The 16,651-nt window shown below is 42.7% G+C and overlaps 1 protein-coding gene across 1 annotated transcript in view; it reads left to right on the forward strand.

Annotated features, from left to right (window-relative positions):
* The window catches only part of LOC311111561 (formin-like protein 1), a gene marked incomplete at its 5' end in the record, with an annotated part of 44,935 nt that overhangs the window by 22,285 nt on the left and 5,999 nt on the right, over positions 1–16,651 (forward strand). Inside the window, 9 exons of the mRNA XM_084154313.1 lie at positions 3,034–3,117; positions 3,258–3,331; positions 5,346–5,429; positions 7,492–7,617; positions 9,761–9,869; positions 10,199–10,275; positions 10,449–10,542; positions 16,193–16,267; positions 16,401–16,511. Of these exons, the coding sequence (XP_084010439.1) occupies positions 3,034–3,117; positions 3,258–3,331; positions 5,346–5,429; positions 7,492–7,617; positions 9,761–9,869; positions 10,199–10,275; positions 10,449–10,542; positions 16,193–16,267; positions 16,401–16,511 (834 nt within the window). The remainder of the gene's footprint in view (positions 1–3,033; positions 3,118–3,257; positions 3,332–5,345; positions 5,430–7,491; positions 7,618–9,760; positions 9,870–10,198; positions 10,276–10,448; positions 10,543–16,192; positions 16,268–16,400; positions 16,512–16,651) is intronic.

Raw genomic sequence — 16,651 nt, forward strand, 5'->3', positions numbered from 1 at the left:
CTTCCTTATGTCTGAAACACAGGCTTCTAGCGAGGGCAATTTTGGGGCTTCACCATGTTTCATTGAAATGTACAGCTGTGTGTCATCCGCATAGCAGTGAAAGTTAACATTATGTTTTCGAATAACATCCCCAAGAGGTAAAATATATAGTGAAAACAATAGTGGTCCTAAAACGGAACCTTGAGGAACACCGAAATGTACAGTTGATTTGTCGGAGGACAGACCATTCACAGAGACAAACTGATATCTTTCCGACAGGTAAGATCTAAACCAGGCCAGAACTTGTCCGTGTAGACCAATTTGGGTTTCCAGTCTCTCCAAAAGAATGTGGTGATCGACTAAAAGTCAAAGTCACCCAGTAAAATACTACTTGAGTTGAAGTCTAAAAGTATTTGATTTTAAATATACTTAAGTATCATAAGTAAATGTTATTGCTAAAATGTACTTAAGTATCAAAAGTAAAAGTATAAATTATTTTAAAATTCCTTATATTAAGCAAACCAGACGCCACTGGTTTTTAAATGTATGGATATCCAGGGCACACTCCAACACTCAGACATAATTTACAACTTGAGTTGAAGTCTAAAAGTATTTGATTTTAAATATACTTAAGTATCATAAGTAAATGTTATTGCTAAAATGTACTTAAGTATCAAAAGTAAAAGTATAAATTATTTTAAAATTCCTTATATTAAGCAAACCAGACGCCACTGGTTTTTAAATGTATGGATATCCAGGGCACACTCCAACACTCAGACATAATTTACAAACAAAGGATTTGTGTTTAGCGAGTCCATCAGATCAGAAGCAGTAGGGATGACCAGGGATGTTCTCTTGATAAATGCGTGAATTTGACTTATTTTCCTGTCCTCCTAAGCATTTAAAATGTAACGAGTACCTTTGGGTGTTAGGGAAAACGTTTGGAGTAAAAAGTACATTATTTTCTTTAGGAATGTAGAGAAGTAAAAGTAAAAGTAGTCAAACATTTAAATAGTAAAGTAAAGTACAGGTACCCCCAAAAACGACTTAAGTAGTACTTTAAAGTATTTTTACTTAAGTATTTTACACCACTATTTCAGAGTGAGGTTACATGAAACATCTTTAGAGAATACTACGTTGTAATGATTGAATCCCTGATTTGCAGACCGTCGTATAGCAGCATTGAGTTGTCGTGTTTATTTTTGTCAGTGTGTCCTTGGTTCTAGGAAAGCACCCCATTGACACACTAACGCAATGAGAGTGGTTGTTCACACACACATGTACGTGCGCACGCAAGAAACAACCACCACACACACACACACAAACACACACACACACTGTGTCCTGCTGGCAACCTCATCAATATTGTAGGTTGCTGTGGCAACGGTGACGAGGCAGATAACTTCCTGAGGCTCGGAGGGGAGTGACACACAGGACACCTGTCACTGTCACTGCAGCACAGACCTGCAATGGTTCAATGTTGTCCCTTCCCTTATTCTAGCAGAGTTAGAGCCATTGTTATCAAAGGCCCTCTGCCTCAACTCTGACCTGGCATCAATTGATACAGTGGCTTGCGAAAGTATTCACACCCCTTGGCATTTTTTCCTATTTTGTTGCGTTGCAACCTGGAAATCAAATGGATTTTTTGGGGCTTTGTATCATTTTATTTACACAACATGCCTACCACTTTGAAGTTGCAAAATATGTTTTATTGTGAAACAAACAAGAAATAAGACAAAAAAAATAACAGAAAACTTGAGCGTGCATAACTCTTCACCCCCCCCCCCCCCCCCCCAAAGTCAATACTCTGTAGAGCCACCTTTTGCAGCAATTACAGCTGCAAGTCTCTTGGGGTATGTCTCTATAAGCTTGGCACATCTAGCCACTGGGATTTTTGCTCATTCTTCAAGGCAAAACTGCTCCAGCTCCTTCAAGTTGGATGGGTTCCACTGGTGTACAGCAATCTTTAAGTCATACCACAGATTCTCAATTGGATTGAGGTCTGGGCTTTGACTAGGCCATTCCAAGACATTTCAATGTTTCCCCTTAAACCACTCGAGTGTTGCTTTAGCAGTATGCTTAGGGTCATTGTCCTGCTGGAAGGTGAACCTCCGTCCCAGTCTCAAATCTCTGGAAGACTGAAACAGGTTTCCCTCAAGAATGTCCCTGTATTTAGCGCCATCCACCATTCCTTCAATTCTGACCAGTTTCCCAGTCCCTGCCGATGAAAAACATCCCCACAGCATGATGCTGCCACCACCATGCTTCACTGTGGGGATGGTGTTCTCGGGGTGATGAGAGGTGTTGTGTTTTCGCCAGACATAGCGTTTTCCTTGATGGCCAGAAAGCTCAATTTTTGTCTCTTCTGACCAGAGTACCTTCTTCTATATGTTTGGGGAGTCTCCCACATGCCTTTTGGCGAACACCAAATGTGTTTGCTTATTTTTCTCTTTAAGCAATGTCTTTTTTCTGGCCACTCTTCCATAAAGCCCAGCTCTGTGGAGTGTACGGCTTAAAGTGGTCCTATGGACAGATACTCCAATCTCCGCTGTGGAGCTTTGCAGCTCCTTCAGGGTTATCTAAACAAGTTATTTTTTTCATTTCACTTCACCAATTTGGACTATTTTGTGTATGTCCATTACCTGAAATCCAAATAAAAATCAATTTAAATTACAGGTTGTAATGCAACAAAATAGGAAAAATGCCAAGGGGGATGAATACTTTTGCAAGGCACTGTAGATTGGCATCCTGACATGCATATACATGTCCCAACATTGGTTCAGCCTCATCAACGGATATATCATTGGTTATGTTAGCATAAATGAAGCAGTGTAATCATCAAGGCTGTGAAGTCTCTGTTGAGTTTTGCCCTCTGGTCCCTTTCTCCCACAGTGCACCCATGCAATCAACATAATTAGATACAATCTACCATCTCTCTCTCTCTCTCTCTCTCTCTCTCTCTCTCTCTCTCTCTCTCTCTCTCTCTCTCTCTCTCTCTCTCTCTTTCTCTCTGTCTCTCTTTGTCTGTCTGTCTGTCTGCTCTGCTTCCTACAGGAACGGTTCCAAGTGAAGAATCCACCCTCTGCTTACTTGCTGAAGCTCAGAAGTTATCTTGACCAGGGAGGGGTTAGTCGTAAGGTACTGTACCATTACAGTCCTGAACGAGGCCAGTCTGGGCTATGACCCTGCTCAGATACTTTCAAAAACATAATTCCTTGAAGTAATCACCGATATAAAATGAATTTGCAAAAGCTATGTTGTTGTTTGTGTTATGACAGTTCAAGAGGCGTGTCCAGGAGTCCACACAGGTCTTGAGAGAGCTGGAAATTTCCCTGAGGACCAATCATATCGGGTAAGACCCACTCCCTTACCCAACTTTTCCACTTACTCCAATCTATTGGTCGTTTTTATATTTTTTAACCCTTATTTTACCAGGTAAGTTGACTGAAAACACATTCTCATTTACAGCAACGACCTGGGGACTAGTTACAGGGGAGAGGAGGTGGGATCAATTAGCTTATTTATAATGATAAAACCATTATAAACTCTACCAACAAAATGCTAATCCTGTAAAAGGGCATTGCGTGAGAGCACTGAAATACGATAGAATTATTGGATATTCATTAGCAAACCATAAGATGCTGGATTTAGGCTTGCAGGGTCTAGAGTCAGGGTTAGATGCTATTGGGCAGCTTCAGTCAGATGTAAGTAATTGTTGTTGTTGTAAACTATGCACCAGAATTGCTTGTTGTTAAGTGTGGGAATGATCTTTCACCGTTTCGTCGAGTGAGATTGTTGTTTTACTGTTTTACTTGTGGTTACTATCACCTGGATAGACCAAATTTCCAGTTGTGTACTGTGAAAAGGTCCCTAGCGTACTAACAACAGCATGACTGCTTGGAAAGGGAGGGGTAGGTATAGAAGGTGGGAGAGAGGGACAAAGAGAGTCAAACGTATCGTACATACATTTGGAAACTACGCTCACAGTAATCAGAATACTTAGCACCCTAACCACTGCCCATTCGGAGAAGAATTCATGAATGTATTTACGTGTCTGTCTTTGTTCGTCGTCTCTCTGTTGAAACCAATCACTCCTATGGGGAAGGTGCCGATGAGTGTAAGGCTCTTGTTGTCCACCAGAGGTCACAATGTCCTTAGTTGTCCTGGCTTGGAGTGGAGGGTTCAAATAGGACAGATACTCAGATGCACCCGTGATTGTCTGAGATGGGATGTTCTTCTTCCCACCTAGTGTGGTTAGTCAAAGTTCTAGATCACTTTACACGTCCACCTGCAGACTGCCAATGTTCTGGTCTAGTGAGTGTATCTTCTTCACCTCGTGTTGAGGTTCAACGTTCCAACCATTTTCAGACGTGTAGACCACCGTCTCACTTCTTTCTGGTCTAACCATTTTAAGCTTTCTGGTCTAATGTGAATTTCGTTACGAAGTCTTTCTATTCTCGGGTAAAAAGGGGGCGTTCCATCACGCCGACACAATGTCTGTGTTCCCTTGGGGCGTGGTTACTGGCTGGGCAAAAGTTTATATGAAAAACAATGATCTCATTAGAAGACTAAAATCACATTCCTATCGTCACCAAAATACTCTCATACTTAATCATATATTTTATACATTTAGATGTAAACTTGACAAATAGAATGTGTACACTTTCCAAGTTACAGTTATTGTGTTACACCATCCTTAATGACATCACAAAATAATAAACAATATGACATGATTATTCTTTAGATTCCCACTGACCATTCTTAACATTCGGATGATAGAAATAAATGTTCCAATGTTCACTTTTTAGGGAAAAAGGTTTTGGCGGCAAAACTCTCTCTCTAGACAAAGGCATTATTATCTCAATACTAGAGAGCCAGGGAGAGATTTCTCTCCTGATTAAATTTACAACCCAGTGTTAAAGTGTCAAGACCGCCACAGCCCCCATTCCCCTCTTCAAACATTTGCCTAGCTGATGGGTCCTTTGACCCACTGTCAGGAGAGTCATGACAATATTGTTATGACTGGATGTTGTAATGTGTGTCTGATTGTGGTTGTAGTGACTTTTGCCTGCTGTAAAGTCTGATTGGTGTATTGTATGGGGGTTGTACAGTGTAGATAAACATTGTGCAGCTGTGGTTAATCAATCAATCAATAAAATGTATAAAGCCCTTTTTACATCAGCATATGTCACAAAGTGCTTATACAGAAACCCAGCCTAAAACCCCAAAGAGCAAGCAATGCAGATGTAGAAGCATGGTGGCTAGCAAAAACCAGTAATTGTTAATTGTTTTAAGGTGTGCCAATTGGGTCTTACTATCCTTTCCCCCTCCTGTTTCCCATCCTATCCTGTTCCCCTCCTCTCCAGCTGGGCTCAGGAGTTCCTCAGTGAGGAGAACCGTGGCCTGGATGTCCTGGTTGACTATGTGTCCTTCGCCCAATGTGCCGTCAAGTGAGTAGCAGTCCTTCACATCTATATATGGATAAGACAATCTGAGAGGAAAAGGCAAGGTTTTGACCTTGGGTGTCCATCCTGATGTGGTTCTTTATGGGGGTTCTGGGTCTTTCCTTCTTTTTCTTGGGACCCATTAGTAGTGAAAAATATCCTAGGGCTTTAGATTGAACATTTAACATAACTTTAATATTCCATATTGATAGTATCGTTTCATCTCTCCCATTCATGTCCAAATCCCTTATTCAGATGTATGATCTTAATTTGACCTATATTGTCACAGCAAAATAATCCTGCAGCAACAGAATTTGAATGTTGCTTGATAGGTGGTTAAGCTATTGGATGGCCAAAAGTAGGCTACAGTGAGGGAAAAAAGTATTTGATCCCCTGCTGATTTTGTACGTTTGCCCACTGACAAAGAAATGATCAGTCTATAATTTTAATGGTACGTTTATTTGAACAGTGAGAGACAGAATAACAACAAAAAAATCCAGAAAAACGCATGTCAAAAATGTTATAAATTGATTTGCAATAAATAAGTATTTGACCCCCTCTCAATCAGAAAGATGTCTGACTCCCAGGTGTCTTTTATACAGGGAATGAGCTAAGATTAGAGCACACTCTAAAAGGGAGTGCTCCTAACCTCAGCTTGTTACCTGTATAAAAGACACCTGTCCACAGAAGCAATCAATCAATTAGATTCCAAACTCTCCACCATGGCCAAGACCAAAGAGCTCTCCAAGGATGTCAGGGACAAGATTGTAGACGTACACAAGGCTGGAATGGGCTACAAGACCATCACCAAGCAGCTTGGTGAGAAGGTGACAACAGTTGGTGCGATTATTCGCAAATGGAAGAAACACAAAAGAACTGTCAATCTCCCTCAGCCTGGGGCTCCATGCAAGATCTCACCTCGTGGAGTTGCAATGATCATGAGAACGGTGAGGAATCAGCCCAGAACTACACGGGAGGATCTTGTCAATGATCTCAAGGCAGCTGGGACCATAGTCACCAAGAAAACAATTTGTAACACACTACGCCGTGAAGGACTGAAATCCTGCAGTGCCCGCAAGATCCCCCTGCTCAAGAAAGCACATATACAGGGACGTCTGAAGTTTGCCAATGAACATCTGAATGATTCAGAGGAGAACTGGGTGAAAGTGTTGTGGTCAGATGAGACCAAAATGGAGCTCTTTGGCATCAACTCAACTCGCCGTGTTTGGAGGAGGAGGAATGCTGCCTATGACCCCAAGAACACCATCCCCACCGTCAAACATGGAGGTGGAAACATTATGCTTTGGGGGTGTTTTTCTGCTAAGGAGACAGGACAACTTCACCGCATCAAAGGGACGATGGACGGGGCCATGTACCATCAAATCTTGGGTGAGAACCTCCTTCCCTCAGCCAGGGCATTGAAAATGGGTCGTGGATGGGTATTCCAGCATGACAATGACCCAAAACACACGGCCAAGACAACAAAGGAGTGGCTCAAGAAGAAGCACATTAAGGTCCTGGAGTGGCCTAGCCAGTCTCCAGAGCTTAATACCATAGAAAATCTGTGGAGGGAGCTGAAGGTTCGAGTTGCCAAACATCAGGCTCGAAACCTTAATGACTTGGAGAAGATCTGCAAAGAGATGTGTGCAAACCTGGTGGCCAACTACAAGAAACGTCTGACCTCTGTGATTGCCAACAAGGGTTTTGCCACCAAGTACTAAGTCATGTTTTGCAGAGGGGTCAAATACTTATTTCCCTCATTAAAATGCAAATCAATTTATAACATTTTTGACATGCGTTTTTCTGGAATTTTTTGTTGTTATTCTGTCTCTCACTGTTCAAATAAACCTACCATTAAAATTATAGACTGATCATTTCTTTGTCAGTGGGCAAACATACAAAATCAGCAGGGGATCAAATACTTTTTTCCCTCACTGTACATGAAAAGTGCAATACTGTTAATATAACGGGTTTTCAGTGAATGCCGGTTTTCAGTGAATGTATGTAAATTCTCAGCAATATAAAAGTGATCAAATTAAGATCCTACATCTGTACTCTGGACCCTCAGCTATGACATGGACAGTTTGGACAACGGGACAGCCACACCGGACAAATCTGTGGAGGACTTCACGAGGAGTGCCGGTAACTCTCCAATCCATGGTGCTTCTAAAGTGGCTCGTTCCTTTACTGTGAGGTGAGTGTCACCAGGAACTGGTGAGAAGTATGGCGCTGCAATGAGTGCATAAAAGTCTGTCTGTTGGATGGGACCGAGGTTGGACTACACTTGTAGTTCTTGCACCCAAGATTCATGGGCGTTACTTGTGAGGAAAGAACAATGACTCCCAGTCCTCCCGTACCCACACACACACTGTGACACACACCATGACCACTTCCCCTACCCCAATGGGAGTTGATGTGTCTGTAGATTGATCTCTGTGGATGTCTGTGATTGACGTTACTGCACGGTTGGATCAGTGCAGCGGGTGTCAGGCTGACACAGACACACACACACTTTTATCACTACTTTACAGTATTATGGGATGTCGAGGCAGGCCAGCACTTTGATATAAGACAGGTCTGACAGATTCATTGGATCAGATTCAGGGGATACGATCCACTCTCTGTCACCCTGCTTCTATCTCATTCAAATGATATGGTGGTGTCCCTGTTGAAATGTTTAATGAAAACATGTGGTCCATGGGCGTTGACGACCGGATACACTTTGATGTAGATTACATTATAGCATGGTTCAATGACATTCCTTGCCATGGAACAAAGCGTATGCCATAATCAAACCTGGGACAATGCTTCTTCTTATGTAATATAAATCCTTTGCACTGTGTTTCGAATTCCCGGAACGAGTGTGATCTCAGTTTTGTCTGCTTGAAAATGTTCTCAAAATGTCTGGGAAAGTTTCTGGTTGGCCGTAACCTTATGAGAATCTTGGTGCAGCTGGTACTGCTAAGCACATACTGTAGCTTAACCTGTCCCGTCAAGGTGGCCTAGTCTGTCCCAAGCTGTCACACACATACACACACACACACACACACACACACACACACACACACACACACACACACACACACACACACACACACACACACACACACACACACACACACACACACACACACACACACACACACACCACATACATACACACACACACACACACACATACATACATACACACACACACACACACACACACACACACACACACACACACACACTCACACACACACACACACACATACACACACACACACACGTAAACAGACAGACAGACACAGACAGACAGATGCGCACACTCACACACTCACACACGCACACACACACGCACACACACACACACATACACACATACACATGTACACACACATGTAAACAGACAGACAAACAGATAAACATACAGAAAGATGTGCACATGCACATGCACACACACACGTACACACACATGTAAACAGACAGACAGACAGACAGACAGATGCGCGCGCGCACACACACACACACAGACACACACACACACACACACACCTCTATCCTCTATACTCTTTTTCATCTGGAGGAGCCACATTCCTGTCACACCAACTGTTTCGTAGGGTAAACGTTGGAAGCAGCCTTCCTCCCTCTCAGCATTCTAGTCTATGTTGTAAACATGTGAGCAATGTCTGCCTAGGGCAAAACCATCAGACATTCCACCTATCAACAGATATCTGGGAGGATCCATTTTGGGGCACTGCCTGCCTGTCATTGATGCTTCCAAGAGGAGTGTGTAAGAATCTCGTTTATCACCTCTGTAGTCTTCTCTTTCTGCCTGTTTTTTCTCTTTCGCTGGTGTCTATAATATCTACTTGCCCCTCTCTCTCTTTCAATCACTCAGATGTAATTTTAACCAAAAATATTTCGAAGTGAATATTAACATGACTATTTACATGTGGATCTGGCAATGGAAGCTTCATTGCTTCATTCATTGATTGCATCATCATAGACAAAAACGAGTCCCATTCAGCCTTAAAACACATTACGTTGTGGGGACAGGGCTAATTTTATCTCTTATGAGTTTTGAAATACATACACATTATAAACTTGCACAAATTACACACAGGGTGGACATTTTATAGTTATTCAAAGCCCTCGCAGTTTGAATAACTATAAAATGTCCACCCTGTGTGTAATTTGTGCAAGTTTATAATGTGTATGTATTTCAAAACTCATAAGAGTTGGAGGTGTGTCACTACAGCTATAATGTTATGTAATAACCTCTTATAACATGGTATTGTTGCGTTATGCATTTGTAATAACATTAAATAACAGCTACGTTTCTCACCCGGCAGATTCAACCCTCTCCACAACAGGAAAGCGATGAGGAACTCACGCCTCGTCAGTCAGAAAGACGACGTTCACCTCTGCATCATGTGTCTACGTGCCATCATGAACTACCAGGTACATACTGCACCTCCCCATGTAAACCCTACTGAACCTTTATTCACCTATAACACTTAGCCAGGTAGGCCTATCCACCTTTATCTCTACTGTTAAAACAGCGTGACTCAATAGAGTTAGCTAGGAGGAGTAACATTTATTTCAGCGTCATTGCTTGGTGTTTTACACACCAATAACTTTATGCTTCCCTCCTACGCTGTAAAGCACTGTCCATCAAAAAAGCGACAGTTGACAGGCTTTGTGTCAGTATGGATCAAGTCTACACTGCAGTATATGAAGTGTGACTGACGATGGCGATGACTGACAACGGTGTGTACGTGTGTGTTTAGTCTGGGTTTAACCTGGTGATGACCCACCCGTGTTGTGTGAACGAGATCACCCTCAGCCTCAACAACAGGAACCCCAGGTGAGGACCAGTGTTATTAGTGTGTGCGTGTGTGTGTGTGTGTGTGTGTGTGTGTGTGTGTGTGTGTGTGTGTGTGTGTGTGTGTGTGTGTGTGTGTGTGTGTGTGTGTGTGTGTGTGTGTGTGTGTGTGTGTGTGTGTGTGTGTGTGTATAATATACACTTGTACCCCTCAGGACCAAAGCTTTAGTGCTGGAGCTGTTGGCTGCTGTATGTCTAGTGAGGGGCGGTCATGACATCATCCTCTCCGCTTTTGACAACTTCAAAGAGGTAAGAGGGGTATCCATGACGACAGTCTCTTCACCAACACTTCCTGTCAAACCCTACACCCTTCTGAAGTCTCCCATCATGTTGCATGTCATACAGCAGGGGTATTCAACAAAAGCTCCGGAGCCTGCTGGTTTTCTTTTCTACCTGATAATTAATTGCACGCACCTCGTTTCCCAGGTCTAAATCAGTCCCTTATTAGAGGGGAACAATGAAAAAACGCATTGGAACTGTCTTCGGGGTCCAGAGTTGAGTTTGAGGGTCATAGAGACTCCCAGTTTCCCAAATCTCCCATTGACATCAACGCACAAATAATGACTTATATGCAGAGATCTGAAAAAAGTTAGGATGTGGCCATCAGTCGTCTTGATTTCCTTGTGAACACTGCACACGCCAAGTCAACCTATCAACCCCCATCCAAAGATATCACCCAACGTCCCCCCTGGCAGCTGTCATGGCAGTTGTCCGCTATAAGCAGGAGGGGGTGAAGGTGCAGGAGGGGGTGGGGGCACAAAAATTCGTAACAGTTGTTGGCGACGTGACAGTTTAACCTTTCTTTGGACTTCTCCCCACTGTCTGTCAAGGGACCAACTGTTGCTAACAGATAAAGACCCCCGTGGATAGGGCTAGCCAGACGTTGTGATGTAGACCTGGGTATTATTAGCAATGGGCAAGGACGGAAAAGCTAGGTCTTAGCATTAGATGAACCACTGCAACCTGTGGTATTTAGGGACAGTTGCCCCTAAGCACTGATCTGTGGTCAGTTTTGTCTTCGAAGTCCTGATTAGTATAATTATCCTAGTCCAGTAGTTATGAGAAACCTCTCCCTAGAGCGGTTAATTACATGGACATTGACCAGAGCAGACTACTTTTTCAGTAGCAAAAGGTGTTCTATCAAAATGTCTGACATTCACTTGTTTCCTCTGACGTATGTCTGGTGGCATGAGGAAGTCTCAGAACACATGGTATATCAGCGTTGGTTACTTCCAGTCAGTGGCGATTTTAGTGCATGCCAGCAAAGCCACAACACAACACTAAACAATACATGAATTGCACTATAACGGTGACAAACGGTTAGGGCCTACATAAAGCTGTCCCAACAGCAGAGCTTTATTTTCAGCACCATGGAGTGAATCCTTACCACCGCTACACCTGGCTATCAGCGGAGCCTTGTCTGGCAGCGAAACAGTTCATTCAGCCTAATTTAATGCATTTTTAAAAACCATAGCTGACATGGCTGATTTGCTTAAACAAATGTGGTTACAACTGACTCCTTGTGGATTTGTGTAAGTCGATAAGAACCGCATTCTCCTTCAATAATAACAAACGCCAAAATTAGTTTTGACTTTTGAACCATACACAAACATTATTACATTCATGTTCAGTAAATTCATCATGTTTGTTCTTATATCATCAATACTGAGCTCTAAATATAAGCAAGTGCAAGCAAACAAGCTGCGACACACTAAAATGGACACCGACACAAATTCAGATAGATGTTACAGTAGTTCAGATAAATTCAGCAAGATGTTGAGGCGTTAACTTTACTATTTTTTAAGTCACCACACAGAGAGAGAGAGAGAGAGAGAGAAAGAGAGACAGACAGACAGAGAGAGAGAGAGAGAGAGAGAGAGAGAGAGAGAGAAAGAGACAGACAGACAGACAGACAGACAGACAGACAGACAGACAGACAGACAGACAGACAGACAGACAGACAGACAGACAGACAGAGAGAGAGAGAGAGAGAGAGAGAGAGAGAGAGAGAGAGAGACACTCGGTTAGCCTATCCATTTTAAGTATTTTATTAAGCCTAAGTGGTCTAAAAAGGAAGGAAAATACAATCACAAGGATTCTCTTTTATAGACAATATACTGACACACAGACAGCGCTTTGCGCAAACAAAACAACCCTCACAATATCAACTGGAATTACATGGGTCTATTACTGAACTTTTTGTTGAAAGCAAATATATTCACTGGCAAACATGGTTACAGACCCAACAACATTATATAGTATCCCCTCCTCGTGAAGAAAAACGCATGAGCTACTGTAATTATAATACACAAGGTAAGCAAAACAATGAAATCATTCCAACATTGCCTAAAATGATTAATAAGATTCTAATGAGATAGACCTCTATAAGTAATAGGCCTATAACAATTGAGATGTATAAACTATGGCATAAGGGAACGATGAGCAGATAAGAGGCAAGCTGTAATTTCGATTAAGACATTAATGAGCGAGTAGCCGATATACCTATTTGTTCAGCACTTTTGAAATGTACAGCGACAGAATTCAGAACATGGGCTGTTCTTACAGTTTTCTCCATGTACATCAAGTCAGAACCGTAGGATAAATTAAAGGGGGCATATAAGCAGACAAAGAAAGCTCTTACAATATTTGACGATGACATTTCTCTAAAACAGGCAATAGGCTACATGTGCACCACCAAGTTAGAACAGTAGGCTAAGTTCTGAGGGGGAAAGGGACCAAATTATTAGGGTGAAGCACATGGGCTACTAACAGCTTACTACACAACATACACTTAGTATTACTTTCTTAGCTACAGTATACATACAGTGGCTTGCGAAAGTATTCACCCCCCTTGGCATTTTTCCTATTTTGTTGCTTTACAACCTGGAATTATAATCGATTTTTGGTGGGTTTGTCACATTTGATTTACACAATATGCCTACCACTTTGAAGATGCTAAATATTTTTTATTGTGAAACAAACAAGAAATAAGACAAAAAATACAGAAAACTTACATAACTATAACTATTCACCCCCGCCCAAAGTCAATACTTTGTAGAGCCATCTTTCGCAGAAATTACAGCTGCAAGTCTCTTGGGGTATGTCTCTATAAGCTTGGCACATCTAGCCACAGGGATTTTTGCTCATTCTTCAAGGCAAAACTGCTCCAGCTCCTTCAAGTTGGATGGGTTCCGCTGGTGTACAGCAATCTTTAAGTCATACCACAGATTCTCAATTGGATTGAGGTCTGGGCTTTGACTAGGCCATTCCAAGACATTTCAATGTTTCCCCTTAAACCACTCAAGTGTTGCTTTAGCAGTATGCTTAGGGTCATTGTCCTGCTGGAAGGTGAACCTCTGTCCCAGTCTCAAATCTCTGGAAGACCCAAACAGGTTTCCCTCAAGAATTCCCCTGTATTTAGCGCCATCCATCATTCCTTAAATTCTGACCAGTTTCCCAGTCCATGCCAATGAAAAACATCCCCACAGCATGATGCTCCCACCACCATGCTTCACTGTGGGGATGGTGTTCTCGGGTGATGAGGTGTTGGGTTTGCGCCAGACATAGCGTTTTCCTTGATGGCCAAAAAGCTCAATTTTACTCTCATCTGACCAGAGTACCTTCTTCCATATGTTTGGGGAGTCTCCCACATGGCTTTTGGCGAACACCAAACGTGTTTGCTTATTTTTTTCTTTAAGCAATGGCTTTTTTTCTGGCAACTCTTCCATAAAGCCCAGCTCTGTGGAGTGTACGGCTTAAAGTGGTCCTATGGACAGATACTCCAATCTCCGCTGTGGAGCTTTGCAGCTCCTTCAGGGTTATCTTTGGTCTCTTTGTTGCCTCTCTGATTAATGCCCTCCTTGCCTGGTCCGTGAGTTTAAAAGACAACTGGGAACTCAGGAAAAAAACAAGGTTGAATCATGACGTCAAAGATCTTCAGGTCGGAGCTCTAGAAAGAGGCCTGAGTTCCCGACTTGGAATTCCGAGTTGGATGACCGTTCAAAACTTATTTTCCCAGTCGGAGTTCCCAGTTGTCTTGAACTCACTGAAGTCTGAGATTTCCCAGTTCCGAGTTTCCAGTTGTTTTGAACACGGCAGAAGTCATGCTGGATTGACAGCATGGCCAATGTACTCAACCTTTTCTGGCCCATGGACTATGTTTATCATTTTAAGCTTTGAAACGAGACCCTTTCAGACAGATGTTTTAAATCCTTAAACCCAGACTTGGACCACACACCCTCTCCACCGAATAGCAGGCAGAGGAAGGAAAATAGTGATTGCTTTGCAACGCTTGCAGTTAGTCACTGATTCTTTCCAAACCACTCATTGTTAAATTTGCGATCTGACTTGTTGTGTAGTGTTTATGTCCAATGGCTGATGAGCACAGATACGTTTTATCTATAATTTCTCTTAATGTGACAAGGATTGAAAAGGATTTGCACGTGATTCATGATGATGACTAGTATGATTTGAAAGTATGATGTTGACATGATCAGTCCAATCAAAGCTATGGTAGATATAACGTGATTTGACGCCATTTTATCTGTGGCCAATGACCTTGAGCCTTCTTGGATGGGCACTTCTAATGTCAATCTATGGCAGCATCCAAGGGGGCTTGAACTGCCTAACTCGCCCTGTAGATTCTGCGGCGACGTAGTGTCCCCATGAGTGACAGAACACTGAGCCAATCACAGCACAACTAGAGAAGATTACCAACGCCTATGCTCTGTATGTTCCGCTGGCTACCCCACCACCACAGAAAGCACTGAGCTAGGCTGAAACACCTGCATTTTGGAGCTGCCTTACTCAAGAAAGCGACCATGTTTGTATGCGGCTTTATTCACTCAATAAATGTGTTTTTACATTGTTTGCAAACTGATATGTGACATGATTTAATGCCAAAATAACATTCAAAGCAGGCAACAGCTACTGTAAACAGGTGGGGCTCAAAACAGGTGGGGCTCTGCTCCACCTGCCCTGAATGACTGGTAATCACTGCTTACAGTCCGTCTTTTTAAAGCCCTATAATGTGCCACTCAGCGATAGGCATCGCTTAAACAATGCTTGCAAAGTTTATTTCGAAGAGGGATTGACCTTTCAACACTTTCAAATTAGCTCGATAAAAGTCATCCATAATTGCAGTATCCAGAGCTCTCGCCTTCTCATATCCTATCTCATATCCTAATCACACACACTGTTTAAGCAACACCTTAGAGTAGTAACCTAGTATCAGTTGCAGTGCTGGCATCAAAAGTGGCACTCGTTTTGGGATAGCACGGAGAAACTGTGTGGGTGAGAGACAGATGGAGGGAGGGAGGGAGGGAACGAGCGAGAGTTGATAGATAGCACATGGTGGAGGAGTGTAGAAGTGGAGGCGGAAAGGCGGAGTACTGTACCAGGCTGGCTCCTGTTGCCCACAGTGGCAGAGCGTGGGCATTGTTTGGGTACAGGCTGGCAGGTTGAGGAGCAAGCCTGTATTATTTAGTGGACATGAGTGGGCTGGGGGGAGGCGGCATTAAACCTTAAAGACGTATCACGCATGTTCAAAAGGGTACAGCTATTGGATATCACACTGTAGAACAGTCTAACTGATATATTTCATTTTCAAACACACTACTTATGAGACTATTCTGACCCACCTTTGTATGGCCGAGTGATGCTGACATTATAGCTTTCATGATTGAAGTCAGCTAACTTCCATTTTAGAAGTCATTTGCGAAAACATTGCGGTGCGGTAGAGAGAACTGGAGAAAGACATAAAGTGAAATATCGTTTGCGTGGGGTACAAGAAGCTGTATTTAAGGATACACTGCCCCCCTGTGCATATTTGTGGTGTTGCGGTGCCGAATTATGTGCCTAGTCGAAAACCTTTTCCCCTTCAATCCATGTCGTTGATAAGGTATGTGGAGAGAGGAGCCGCTTCGAGAAGCTGATGGAGTATTTCTGCAATGAAGACAGCAACATTGACTTCATGGTAAATCTGACTCCAAATTGCACAATTCATGTTTATTAGGTCCATCTCCACAGAAGAGAAAATGCTCAGACTTGATTAGCAAGTTACAGTAGATGTAAACCTGACGCCGTCTCCTACTGTTTATGTCCACCAGGTGGCGTGCATGCAGTTCATCAACATCGTGGTCCACTCAGTAGAGAACATGAACTTCAGGGTCCATCTGCAGTATGAGTTTAGCCACCATGGCCTGGATGACTATCTGGAGGTGAGTGATACTGAATCACAGAGAGAAGTTGCCCCTTACCACTGATACATCAAATCAAATTGCATTTGTCACATGCGCCGGCTGAATACAACAGGTGTAGACTTTACCGTGAAACATGGTGAGATATTTTCAGAAAATAT

Source organism: Coregonus lavaretus, assembly GCF_964263955.1.
Source record: "Coregonus lavaretus genome assembly, chromosome: 1".
In the NCBI taxonomy this organism is placed as follows: domain Eukaryota; kingdom Metazoa; phylum Chordata; class Actinopteri; order Salmoniformes; family Salmonidae; genus Coregonus; species Coregonus lavaretus.